The 13,931-nt window shown below is 46.3% G+C and overlaps 1 protein-coding gene across 1 annotated transcript; it reads right to left on the bottom strand.

Annotated features, from left to right (window-relative positions):
* Nucleotides 1–276: 276 nt before the first annotated feature.
* On the bottom strand, nucleotides 277–12,558 carry LOC144228939 (butyrophilin-like protein 1). Its single transcript, XM_077760867.1, has 9 exons — nucleotides 12,474–12,558; nucleotides 9,450–9,797; nucleotides 6,149–6,430; nucleotides 5,833–6,033; nucleotides 5,565–5,585; nucleotides 5,449–5,475; nucleotides 4,417–4,443; nucleotides 1,451–1,477; nucleotides 277–1,029 (listed from the first exon to the last, which is right to left on the bottom strand). The coding sequence occupies exons 1-9, from the start codon at nucleotides 12,556–12,558 to the stop codon at nucleotides 359–361; spliced, it is 1,689 nt and encodes a 562-aa protein (XP_077616993.1). The 3' UTR covers nucleotides 277–358.
* Nucleotides 12,559–13,931: the final 1,373 nt, after the last annotated feature.

The following is a 13,931-nucleotide window of genomic DNA, read 5'->3' as shown; positions in this document are numbered from 1 at the left end:
TTAAAATTTATTTTTGAAAAACAAAGAGCAACAGAGCACAAGGGGGGAGGAGCAGAGAGAAGGAGTCACAGAATCCAAAACAGGCTCCAGGCTCTGAGCTGTCACCACAGAGCCCAACACACGGCTTGAATCCACAAACCATGACATCATGACCTGAGCTGAGGTCACACGCTTAACCTACTGAGCCACCCAGGCGCCCCATGAACTGACTGTTCTGATAACTATACCCCGGAGTCTGCATCCAGAGCAAGAGAGCAAGACACCAGGTCATCTAGGACTAACCTCAGAGGCTTTTGTCCCAAGGAATGTGAACCTCCAGGAAGAGTCACCGTAAGGAGTCTGGAACAGTGTTGGGGTCCTATGGGGACATGGCCTCAGGGCTGTACGGGAGTAATGGAGAGTCGGCCCCTGGGGGAACACCATCAATAGCAGAGCCTGAGTTGAATCCCTCCCCTGAGAGTCTCACAGACTCCTCCAAAGAAGAAGGAGAATTGTTAAGTGGCACAGGGGTCTCTGCAGGCCCACCCACCACAGAGCAGATGGTCAGGGACACATCTCCTGACTTGACCATGAAGTATGGAAACAGAGTTTCAGAGGAGGAAGTGAAAGAGAAGGAGAAAAGGTGAGAGTTCTTCGTCATGTTATAGAAGGAGATAACCCCTTCTTTGATGTCTAAGAAAACCCCCACCCTGTTGGGAATTTCCTCACAGATTTCCTGATGCTGAGGGAGCTTAAGGGCATATAATTTACCTTCATATTTCCCCACAGCCCAGAACCCCTTTTCTGGGCCCTCTCTGTACCAGCCATTCCTCTCTGCATCTCCCCTACAGACCCCCAGACTCCAGTTGCATTCGTTTCTACTCCTGATCTCCACCTCCCAATAACAGCGCTCTGAAGTGATGGCCTCCTGGCCCATGATGCTACAGGGTTCTTCTTCATCCTTACTTGCATCCTTCAAGGTCACACTAGTCCCTCCACCAGAGACAGCAAGGTGGGGATGTGCAGACTCTGGATCCAGAATGACAGACACTGCAGAGAGAGTTGCCAATCATGCAAGACCTTCCCCTGCCCCATAGCAAGGGCACACAACCACCACCACCACCACCACCCAGACACCTAGTGCATGTGGGGAGAGCTAAGCCTCCTGAGATGAGAGTCTTGTGACTCAAGTACACAGCCCTCCAAGCAGGAGAAGTAAGCATAAGACTGATCTGAGAGTTATATATGTCACAGGGCACTTGAGGACCAGAATGGACTCAGGACTGAAGGATATATTTAGAACCCAATGTCAGTCACATCCACTAATCTCAGCTATGTGATTTTCATTGCCCCACCCCACCCCACCACCATGGATGGTATCAGCATCTGTATCACCACAGCAAGCTGAATGAGACATCAGAAGCCATGTGGAAGCAGTAGGAGTACCCAGAAAGAACTTGAAGTAACTCACAGGCCTGGAACTTCTCTTTCTTCCAGTCTACAAGAAAACCACATTTCACAAATGTAACAACAAATCAGATTTGAGGAGATGTAGATATCAGTGTTGACATCTAGTCTTCTGAAATACACTGAAGTAAGAGTTAGGGGGAAACTATTCTGGAAACATTCCACTGATGCCTAAACTTTTACACACACACACAGAGTCATCATGGTACAGCCTTCCCATGAAAACCAAGCCATAAAACTTAACACCACTGAGAGGCTGGATAACAACCTGAAAAGAAGGCTGTATACCCAGATTTCACTATCGTATTATGCTTTTTCAAGAATCCCTAGCCACACATCTATCCTGAAAGCTAGGTTTTCTTGAGAAGGCATTGGGGAAATCAAAAATAATGAGGCCTCCCATTTATTTCTAAAGAATTGAATGAACTGAACTTGAAGGTTAACTCTAAGTCATGGTAGAGACCATACAACTTGGCAGAGGAGAACTTGAAGACAACTATAAACCTTGGGTGAGGAGAACTCAGGATTCAGCATCAGAGAAATTTTTCCATCAGGAGGCAATGCAGAAGTTTCAAGGAAGGGAGAGACAGAAGTTCAAAGCAGGAAAGACATACATCCAGTGAGAGGACAGAAACTAATGAATTAGTTTTCCCTTCATGGATTATTGGGAGGAAAAACATCCCCATATGTAAGGGGAAGCCAAAAATATTGGGTCTAGTTATCTGCTTCCCCCTTTAATTGCTCAGAGAGATCAAAAGCACCAGGAGACACCCCATGTGGTAGATCCCCCAAAATGGTCATGTCTTAAGCCCCTTATTCAAAAATAATTGAAAAATTGTTTTTCAATTTTTGAATAAGATGATATCAGACACTAGTTTACCTCACACTATGAGCCTATCAAGATGCAAATATTAACTCTACTGTAATGGTTTCCATCCTTACAAAATAAAAGGGTATATAAGGTCTACGTTGAAACACATGCACTTCAATCCATCAGAGAAGGGGAGGATGCTAAAGAGAAGACTATTTGGGGGCGTCTGGGTGGCTCAATCAGTTAAGCGTCTGACTTCGGCTCACGTCATGATCTCACAGTTTGTGGGTTCGAGCCCCACATCGGGCTCTGTGCTGACAGCCAGATTCTGTGTCTCCCTCTATCTCTGACCCTCCCCTGCTCACGCTGTCTCTCTCTCTCTCAGAAATAAATAAAAACATTTTAAAAGAAAAGAGAGAGAGAAGACAATTTGATCCTCATTTTTAACAAATAAATCCCAAGAATCAGTGAGCCTCTCTGAGGAGGTTTCCTCACACATCTGGTCCCCAGGTCTCCTGTACCCCTGCCTCTCCATTCCCTGCTCTCATAGTCCATGTCCCTGATCCTGAACAAAACAGACACACACACACACATATGTTACACAGGTTTGAAGGGCCTGGGTTCTTAACTCACATTGGTGCTAAATGGTGCTCAGGGTAACTTTTCATTGCTTAAGGATCCTCTGGACCACATCCTGCCCCAACTGCTACTGGAAGGTTGAGGTGGTCTCATGAAGAGAAGTAAACTCCATCAGAACATTACTTCAAAACTGCTCAAAATACTATAAGTCTTTTCAGAAATCTCTCAAAGAGGGGGCGCCTGGGTGGCTTAGTCGGCTAAGCGTCCGACTTTCGCTCAGGTCATGATCTCGCGGTTCGTGGGTTCGAGCCCCGCGTCGGGCTCTGTGCTGACTGCCAGCTCAGAGCCTGGAGCCTGTTTCAGTCTGTGACTCCCTCTCTCTCTGACCCTCCCCTGCTCACGCTGTCTCTCTCTCTCTCTCCTAGAAATAAATAAAACATTAAAAAAAAATCATTTAAAAAAAAAAAAGAAATCTCTCAAAGAGGTCTCAGAGTTTGTTACCTTTAGTGCACCCAAAAACTTTGCACAACTTCTGTGTACTTCCCACTCAAACCACCATAGCTATGATTTGTGGTCTCTCTTCCACCACTCTAAGCTACCCAAAATCTCTCCAAGAGGACTCACTAGCTTTCTACTTCCTTCTCATCTCCTCCTCGCTTCCCCAACCAGCTTTTCCTTCACTGATTTGTTCCCAACTTTTCTCTGGTAAACAAGTCTCACTCCTCTAAGTTTCTCCTATTGCAATCTTCACACACTGCCCCAAATAAGTCAAACCAGTATCGATGCCATCGAGTAAATCTGCAATTCTCTGATAAGGAGAGATAATGGTTGTGAACAATTATAAGTTACTGTTCTTTAAAAAATAAGTTTAAGTTCTTGCCTCTATTACACAAACGTATACATAGGATTTTGTATATTATTGCAGGTAGCTCACAAACCCACCACATGGAGTCCATAAATACCCTGAAATCTCCAGATCTCAGATTCAGAACAAATGATCTAAAGGAACTATTTCCACAGCAGGCAGGGAAGTTTAGAGGAAGAAACCCACCTTGGACAAGGAGTCAGAGTGTGAGGAAGCAAATGAAAACCATCATTTCAGGGGACCAGAAAAAAAACTAAACATGAAAACCAAAAGTAGATCTGCAACATGTGGGAATTTGGGGATAAAATGGCTTCAGAACCAAGAATCTCCTCAGGAACACCTGAATCCTAAGCAAGCAAGTATGGTTTCTGAAATCTCCTAGAGATAGCAGTTTCTGGTCTATAAGTCATTGCCGTGTTCCAATTGTCCTTATAAATGAGCACTCTGTTGTCACTGCACCATCAAAAGTATCAGTTGAACAAGGTGTGTTCAGATGCTGTTGCTAACCTAAAAATGACCTACAGTAGAGGACTGACAGGTCAGAATAGAGGCAGATTTGTGTTTCCAAGGACAGTCCCTGCAGTCTTTGTAAGGAGAAACAAACATGATAAGGAAAACAGGGACACCCACCCTGTCTTGGTATGGGGTCCACTGACAGAGAAGGGGGAAAAGTTAACACTGGAGAGCTAAAGCCATAGAAAACTGAGTCGCTTACCTGCATATAACTGCACCTTCTTCCAGCCTGAAAAGGGACACATCCTGGTGAGGTATGAGCCAGAACAAGTCAGCTTCACAGTGATCTATTGACCTTGCCTCCTCTCTGGGCTACAGGTGACACTCCCAACAGAGTAGGCAGGCTGGAGAGGAGATATCCTCCTGCCATGTTCCGACAACATGATCTTGTGGGAAATTCCCTGGATCACAGGTCAGAAAGCCTGCATTGCAGGCTGAGTTCCACCCCAGCCTGCTGCTGCTGTGCAACCTTTTGCCAAGCCATTTAGTATCTTGTGCCTTAAAAATTACCTCAAACATTTTTATTCGATCTCCTTTCAGTTTTGCTTGTATGAAAATATTTTAGGGAATAGAACATAAATTATTCCATAATCGTAAACAGAAATCATTATTACAGTCCATGATTGCCAGCAAAGAGATATTTGGGAAATAATACAAAAAGGGACATGAATTAAGGACAGGGATGTTAGGGTAGCTCTGGGGTTAAAGTGGCCAAACTTTCTCAGAAAACACATCGCTGTTCTGAAGCATTGACAGCTCACCCCACCACATTCCCACCCATGGTCAGACCAGTCCTCAACCAATCACTTCTGACCAGCACCTCCAGGAACTGGAGAGAAAACACTCTCTCTGGATGGTGTTATATGGAAGGGTCACACTCCTAAACTTAATGACCCCGCTTATTTACATAGCTTCTTTAACAAAATCTCAGAGCATCCAATTTGAATGAGAACTAGTTGCTACCTAAAAAGGTAACAATATGGTGGGTAGATCAGCACTGAAATAAACCCAATTGCATGACAGACTCCAGTAACCACCATCATCCCAGGTTCCAAACCACTGTGTGGGAAAGAAAAGCCCAAATAGGGAAAGACTGTGGTGAAGGGTACAGCCATCCACCACCTCCCACTTCTGCCCCAGGAAAGGGTCCATATTTCTGTGCCTGAAACAAGGAGAGGGGACACTTTAGCTTAGGCTGGACAGGAGACCCAAAGATATCTGGAGAGTCACTCACCAGCCAGGAAAACGGATTTCCTCCAATCTGAAAACAAGACAGGACACAGGTGAGCTAAGAACCAGAGTGTTACTACACAGGAGACTCAGAAACTTCTGGGAAAGAAGAGAACTTACCGAGATCTGCTTGGAGTTCATCTGAAAAAGAGTGAAAAATAAGTCTGAATGCCCATCCTTCACAAAGGAAAGACTGCACCTGGAGAACCCATAAAAGGACTTCTCTGTATCCTGGAAGATAGGATAACTCCAGACCCATGAAGCCTCCACAGTCCAGCTGTCTTTTCTGGAGCTGCTCGGCCACCTGCTCCTGGCCAAGCCCCTGCTGCCAGCGTGTCCTCTGCACCAGCTTCTGCACTTGCCTGTCTTCGCCCCTATGCTGCCTTACCTCTGGCCTTCAATGCCTCCTCCTTTGTCTGCCGGTCCTCCTCCTTTTCGTTGTGCAGTCTCTCCCATTCCTGTTGCGCCTGTCTCTTTGCAGTATATTCTCTCTTGGTGTAATAGGCAGCCCCAATGAGTGCGAGCATCAGCACCATCAGGCTCAGTATGAAAGCTGACTTCCAGGGAGAGGCCTGGGGGAAAAAAGGCTCTGTGCCCAGCCAGAGACCACATCAGGGACACAGTCCAGGACAGCCCAGCCCAGCACCCACAGGAAGCCCAGGCCACTGTCTCTGGCTCTGCTGAGAGTGGAAAGTAGTGCTGACCTGGGATGAATATGGCCATTGCCTTCTTCTGGTCCAGGACAGGGTTGAAGACCGAGCAGGTTATATTCCCTGAAGAGCTGTCCCTCACCACCAGAGCAGCCTCCACACTGAACAGTCCTTCAGCGTCTTCCATATGTGTCTCAGAGAATGTCAGGAACTTTTCCCCATTAGCAGCATTCCACTGTACCTGGGGCTTTGGGAACCACCCGGAGGCCGTGCACACCACTCGGATCCCGTCCTCCTCTGGCCCTGTGATGTGCACTTGAGGGGTGGAGCCCACACCTGTGAGAGAGAAGCTGGAGAGCACAGGGAGGCCTTCCAGAACCCATGGATGCCAGCAGAGCCTTCCTCTGCGCACCTCCAGTGCAGCACTGCATTCTAGGGGCTCCCTGAGGAGTGGCCCCTGCAAGGATTAGAGCATGGGTCCTGCCACAGGGAACAGAAGGAAAGAGTATGGGGACCTGCAGAGGCCAGGGCTCTTCTCTCCAACCATGAAGGTGGGAAATCCATCACCCAGAGTAACACAAAAAGGAATTTGGTCCCAGGTTCTATCCTTCTCTGATCTTCTCACCTCACACATTCTCCAGGGCATCTTCCTGCATACCCATCACCATTTGGTAAATCATTTCCATCCTTGAAAACCCTACCTACCTCCTGAGCTCCATCCCTAATATCCACATCTCAGAAGGTTACCTCTTCCAGGATTCCTCACAGATGCTTCAAACTCTAATCCTGAACTGATTCATATTTAGCTCCATCTGTGATAGGCTGATAATGAAAATATTCCCAGTCCTTCAGCCTGTTGCACATCCAGCTCACCTTCTGCCATATACTTTTAGTGCAGTGCCTTCACACTCTGCTTCTGGATTCCATCATGTGACTTGACTGGGCCACTGAGAGTTCAGGGAATGTGACTCTAGCAGAGGCTGGAAAGTAATGTGCCATTGCCTTGACCTCTGACACAGGAGGGACGTGCTTGAGCTAGAGCAGTCCTTCCAGCTAAAGCTGTCCTAGGTTAGCTAACAGCCCACTGAAACCCACCCATGTGAGTAAACCCAACCAAGGTCTACTGTCAGGACAACATATTAGAAGTCAGAGGCTCTTGTCCCTGTTGAAAATAACGAAGGAGCCCCTTCCCATCCTTTTTCTTACAGCATTTACTTGAGGAAGTTTTATAGTGGGGGCTTTCTCCCCTCTTTAAAATATATATAAGTCCTTTGTGAAAACTACATAGGCCTTTTGTCAGCTTTGTGATCCAGGAATGTATTTCACAAGAGCCTGGGAGCCCTCTCTCTGAACTGTTAACACCAAGGTAGACAGCACCCATCTCTCCCAGTTACTGGGGAAGTGTAGGAGTCTATCCTCAGTGGGAACAACGACCCAAGTGTAAAACCACCTTCTGTCATAAAGATGGGAGAATTTGTATAAATAAACTACTTTAACTTTTGTTTGTCTGGGAAACTCTTCATCTCTCCTCCTCTTCTGAATGACAGCCTTGCTGCAGGATTTTTCCTTTCAGTACTCTGAATATATCATGCCACTCCCTCCGGGCCTGCCAAGTTTCTGTTGAAATTTCCACTGAGTAATATGAAGAAGTGTTGAATCACTATATTACACACCTGGAATTAATATAAAACTATATTAACTACACTGGAATTTTTAAAAAGTTTCTTTTCAATTTTTAAGATAGGAGAATTTGTTTTTCCTTGGGATAAAGCCACTAAGCTAACATAGATGGTCACTCTAATTACCAAGTACTTTTAGGGTACACTGCCTGTGACACATGATGCTCTCAAGTCCACTTACTTGAGAGCTAGTAACTGTTTACCCAGAAAACATGTATGTAATGAGTTGTGTCTGCATGGCTATGTAAAAAGGTGAGATTTCTGTCTTTTCTATCCTTGGTAGATCTTACTGGTTAAAGCTAATGCAATAATAAAAATGTTTTCTTTCCCTAGTACCTTTGTGAAGAGGATTTCAGAATTTGGAGACTTTGTGTTTAGTTGTATTTCCACTACATTTAAGACATATGAGTAAGCATGATTAAGATTAGTCAAACACAGCTCAGATAAGCTGAACTCCCTTAATGCTCAAGAGTAAATAAATGGTTGTTACTATGCGCAACTGAGATTTCCATGTCTATGTTGCACAGCATTATGACAGCAATCAGCAACTAACACAAAATGTCAATACTCGTACTACTAAACAACAAATTGCAAAAACAAACCAAAAAAACAAACAAACCCCCCCAAAACAAAACAAAACAAAAAAAACCCTCAGGAGTCTCTGCAGTCCCTTTTCTCCAACCTCTAAACTCTTTGTGTCCCCAAATCTACCCACTCAGTTGGTTCTACTTTCCAAACCTCTCTGACACTGGAACTCCTTCTCTTCTCCCACTGCACTGCTCCTACATCAACTCAGGGAGCCATCCTGCCCACCCTGTAACTACATGTCTTTCTCCAGTCTTGCTCACCTTTCATATACCCTCTCTTACAGCTGGCAAAGCAAACCTCCTCCCACAAACACCTCCCTCCACTGCTCTGTTTAAAATTTCCTCAGCTCTTCCTCCAAACTCCATAACACACCACACAAAGCCTTCTATGGTCTGGCATCGCCCTTAACCACAAAACCCTTCTCCACTTCCTCCCCAAGTACCCCTACCTGGGCCCCTCCAGCCCCAGGACTATTTGGTTAACTGTTTAACTGCTCATAATCACAATCACCATGCTCTCTGTGCCCCTCATGGAATCCATCAACCAGCAGGACTCTTTGGAACACTTTCTGGATTCACTCAAGTACCTGCTCAAGTGGGTACTCCTCATGAACTATTTATTCAAGATCAGTCTCTTCTCTCTGCCCAAGGACCAGGATCATTACTTCTCACACCCTCCCACTCACCTGTCGCACCAACTACATGGCTTTCTTGTCTGCCCAGACACACCAGCCACACACCTACCTTGGTTGTTTCACATGAGTGTTCTTCTGCTTGGAACTCTCACCCCAGATACCCACTTGGCTGAGTTTCTACTCACCACCATCTAACATCCTCTATAACCCATCTGTCTACTGCCTTTAACATAAACTCTTCAGGACAGGAATCTCTATTTGGTTCACTAATGTATTCAGGTGCCCAGAAGGGAACCTGGCACTTAGTAGGGATTCTATATATTCTTATTGAATAAATGAATAAGTGAAATTCCCTCCTTTCCCTCATCTCTAAAATGAAAGACTGAATCACTTGGACCCGGAGGTTCTTCCCACCTCCAGTACTCAGGACACTAAATATAGATCAAGCACCCACCTGCCACCTTCAGCTCCAAATTGGCCTCTTCATAGAAACTTCCCTTTCTGAAGAAGCAGGTATACAGCCCGTTGTCAGAAGCCTGGACCTTCTGGATATGCACAATGGCCTCCCCCCTGCTGAGGAAGTCCTTCACCAGTGAAGTCCGCCCTGTGTACTGTACCAGCTGCCCCTCTTTCTGTTCCTGCTGGTTTTCATAGATGAACACCGCTTCTGAGAACTTGGAGCGGAACCACCGCAGCTCCATGTTCTCCACATCCATGGGTGGGGACACATGACAGGACAGCATGATGCTTCCACCCAGCACCGCCACAACAGGTTCCGAGGGGCCATTCACCACGAAATCCTCTGTGGACACAGACACAGGAGTGAGAAAATGGAGAAACACAGATGGGGAGGCAGGGAACACATACTGTCAGTTGGGGGCCCAGGCAGGCAGGGGTGAGTGTCAGGTGGGAGGCTCTGTCCTGATAGACTGAGCTGTGACCACTCTGAATCAGGACAAGATCGTCTTACCACACCTTGGAAACCCAGAAATGATGTCAGAGACTCCCTCAGCAGCCTGTGTTCCTGGCTCCAGGCCCTCCCATGAAGGACTCTCTCAGGGGTTCTAACCTTCCACAGGCATCACAGTTACCAGGAAGGCTTGTGAAACACTGACAGCTGGGCTCCACTCCCAGCCCTTCTGTCTCAGTCTCAGTAGGTCTGGGGTGGATCCAACAATGAGCATTTCTAAGGGGTTCCCAAGGATACTGATACTGATGTTCCACAGACCACACTCTGAGAGCCACAGCTCCAGCTTAGCTCCTCTTAGGACTTAGGCCAGGACTGAAAGCCGACTGAAGTGTATTATTTCTGCCCATGTGTTTCTCCTCTGCTGAATTACATGTGCACTAAAAACTAGAGGCCACAGTTATTTCCATTAAAACATGCCCTCACTCCATCACACAAGCACCCAAATCGCCATCACCTTTCACAGGTCTTGGTCTTCTGAGACCTAATGGACATGTCACAACATGACATTTCTGCAGAAAGAACCCTGTTGGATCACCAAAGAGTGACTTCTCACCTCCTGTGCTACTCAATTTTGGCTGAGTCACTATCTGTCTCACCTGAGGGCTGACAGTGACTAGTCTCCCTGGGACTATCCTCTTCCCAACCCCACTTGTGTGACCCTTTTAACCTGTACACAAAACCATGTCCCCTCGCTATCAAAGCCCTCCAATGTCTTTCTGGTTCCCAAAGTGACCTGCAAACCCAATAAAGATAACCCCTCTCTGACCCCCAACTCCGTTTCTCGCTCGCTCGCTCACTCTGTCCCAACCAAGACTTGCCTCCTCTGCTCCTTCAACACCCAGGCACACTGCCACCTTTGCTCTGGCTGCTCCCCACTGTGGAAACCCTCTTTCCATAGGGATCTAGTCAGGATGGTACCCCCACTTCCTCCATATCTTTGTTCCCATCTCACTTCCTGCACTGACCACCTTATGGAGTGCTGCCCCCTCCCACACACTCTCCTGCACCTCTGACTGCCCACCCTGCTCTACTTCCTTCTCTCATACTGTCCACTCCTGTAACAGACATAGATTGCATGGAATTGAGATATTTAGTACTCGCTACCTGTCGGAATGTAAGCTCTGTGGAGAGAGGGACTCTCTCTGTTTTGTACATAGATCAGCATCTTACGCAAACTTCATACTCTGTAAGTATTTATAGAATGTAATGAATTAATAACCAAATAACTACTTAGATATCAATAGGGCCAGCAATCAAAAAATAAGGGGAAAGTTATTTTCAAACTTTTCATAGTGAAATTCACTTTTGTTTACTTTATAAGACATAAACTCCTCATTAGACGATTGTTTTGGTCCCCTTCCCTTATTTTATGGTTCTGGTACTTTTCTTATTTTGTTTATTTATTTATTTATTTACTTACTAACTTACTTACTTATTTATTTAAATTCAAGTTAGTTAACATACAGTGTCGCATTGGTTTCAAGAGTAGAACCCAGTGATTCATCACTTACATATAACACCCAGTGCACATCACAATAAGTGCCCTCCTTAATGCTCATCACCCATTTACCCCTCCTCCCACCCAACTCCCTCCAGCTACCTTCCATTTGTTCTGTCTGTAAGAGTCTATTATGGTTTGCCTCCCTCTTTGTTTTTATCTTATTTTTCTTTCCTTTCCTCTATTTTCATCTGTTTTGTTTCTTAAATTCCACAAAGGAGTAAAATCATATGGTATTTGTCTTTCTCTGACTGACTCATTTCGCTTAGCATAATACACTCTAGTCCTATCCACATTGTTGCAAATGGCAAGATTTCATTCTTTTTGATATCTGAGTAGTATTCCATTGTACATATATACCCTTCTTCTTTTCCATTCATCAGTCGACAGTCATTTGTGCTCTTTCCATACTTTGGCTATTTTTTTTTTAATTTTTAATGTTTTATTTATTTTTAGGAGAGAGAGAGACAGCGTGAGCAGGGGAGGGTCAGAGAGAGAGGGAGTCACAGACTCTGAAACAGGCTCCAGGCTCTGAGCTGGCAGTCAGCACAGGGCCCGACGCGGGGCTCGAACCCACGAACCGCAAGATCATGACCTGAGCGAAAGTCGGACGCTTAACCAACTAAGCCACCCAGGCGCCCCAATACTTTGGCTATTGTTGACAGTGTTACTATAAACATTGGGGTGCGTGTGCCCCTTTTAATCAGCACTTTGTGTCCTTTGGATAAATACCTAGTAGTGCAATTTCTCAGTCATAGGGTAGTTTTATTTTTAATGTGTGGAGGAACCTCCATATTGTCTTCCAGAGTGGCTGCACCAGGTTGCATTTGGTTCTGGGACTCTTCTTAAATGGTTAATTATAACTAGTGATTAGAAGGAGGATCACCAGAACTTTTCTAGAGCCAAGGGCTCCACCAATAGCCATCTGTCCTGGTGGAGACACAGCAGGGCTCCTGGGGGCTCTCACCCACCCAAGGAAGACACAGGAATGGGGATAGGGACACACTCACCTGCAGACCCCCTAGCAGGCAGCAGCAAGAGGAAAAGCACGGAGGTGATATGGGAGAGTAGAGAGTCCCTGCAGCAATCCTCCATTTCCTCAGGGCCCGGGAGACACAGGGCAGGAGGTAGGCAAACACCTACAGAGAGGAGACAGAGCCAGCCCACATCTCTAGGCCTCAGAGCAGACAGCAGGTCTCAAGGCTGATAACATTCCCCAGCAGGTTCAGAGTCTTTGCTACTAGTCATTATGCTAATGGGGTTGGGGCCCCCACAACCCTGATACCAAGAAAGCCCAAGTCCCTTGGAAAGCTTTTACAGCCTGCTCTGCCCATAGGACCAGATCCCTCCTGCCTTATCACAGCGCCTCTTCCAAGCCTGTATGAGTGACAGGCCACCAGAAATGCCCAGGCACAAAGGGTCCAGACTCAGGACCCTCCAGGTCCTGTGTGCTGTTGTTCTTCTGCTGCCCCCTAATTATGACCAGGGACTCACTAAGAAGCATGAGAGTCAGACTACATCCTCCTCAAGGACTTTGTGATTCCCACCACATGCATCCTGTCTTGAGGTCCTTTGCTTATTAAGTTCATCCAAATTTCAGCTCCCACCTCCCCCCAGCCTGTTGCTGCTCAGGACCAAGGACCCTAGCCCTGCTCCTAACAGAAGGCTGTGTCAATTCCCCATGAAAAGTTGATCCTCATCCTCTATATCTTTGAGGAGTTTCTGCCTCAAAAGAAAGGATCCCAGGAGAAGGCTGCCTGGGTGGCTCAGTTGGTTAAACATCTGACCCTTAATTATAGCTCAGGTCTTGATGTCAAGTCATGAGTTCAAGCCCCATGTTGGCACTGGGTGGGAAGCTTACTTGAAGCAGAAGAAGAAAAAGAAGGAGGAGGAGGAGAAGGAGAAGGAGAAGGATCCCAGGAGAGAAAGAGCAGCAGAGAGGATAAAATGAGTCCTGGTNAACCCATGAACCATGAGATCAAGACCTGAGCTGAAGTCGGACGCTTAACCAATTGAGCCACCCAGGCGCCCCAGATTCAGCAACTTTCTAGGGAACCAACTTAGACTGGTTTCTTGACCTGTTCTGCCTCACTTTCCTCAATGCAAAATGGGGATAGTACAGGATCTCACCCCAAGATATAAGGATGTAGTGCTACACAAATGTCAATAAATGAATGAAGTGCAGGCATCACTGCATTTGTCCTGGGTCTTCTTAGAGCCTCATTATTATCCAGCACCACCACCCTCACCACAATCTCAGCCACTTCCTCACAGCCAGCTGCTCCCAACTTTCCTTTTATTGGCCAAAAGCATCTTCAGAACCAACTTACCTTCTTAAAAAGCTGAGACTTCTGGATGTCTCTAACTCAGTAGTGTGAGATCTCAGCAGACCCAAATCTGCTCTCAGAGATTGCACCTACAGTTAGCTGCTCTGAGCCCCAAACCCTGCTTCCAGATCCAATGCTGAG

Source organism: Crocuta crocuta, unplaced genomic scaffold, assembly GCF_008692635.1.
Source record: "Crocuta crocuta isolate KB4526 unplaced genomic scaffold, BGI_CrCroc_1.0 scaffold762, whole genome shotgun sequence".
NCBI classification, from domain to species: domain Eukaryota; kingdom Metazoa; phylum Chordata; class Mammalia; order Carnivora; family Hyaenidae; genus Crocuta; species Crocuta crocuta.
Note: the sequence above shows the minus strand (reverse complement) of the source record. Positions and strands in the feature narration are given on the sequence as shown.

Excerpts from the sequence above, each read along its gene's own strand:
- LOC144228939 (XM_077760867.1), bottom strand. The coding sequence starts at position 12,558 with ATGGAGGATTGCTGCAGGGACTCTCTACTCTCCCATATCACCTCCGTG. Across the intron at positions 6,431-9,449 it reads TTTGGAGCTGAAGGTGGCAG|GTGTGGGCTCCACCCCTCAA; the intron begins GTGGGTGCTTGA and ends TCTCTCTCACAG. Across the intron at positions 1,478-4,416 it reads GAAGGTGCAGTTATATGCAG|ACTGGAAGAAAGAGAAGTTC; the intron begins GTAAGCGACTCA and ends GTTTTCTTGTAG.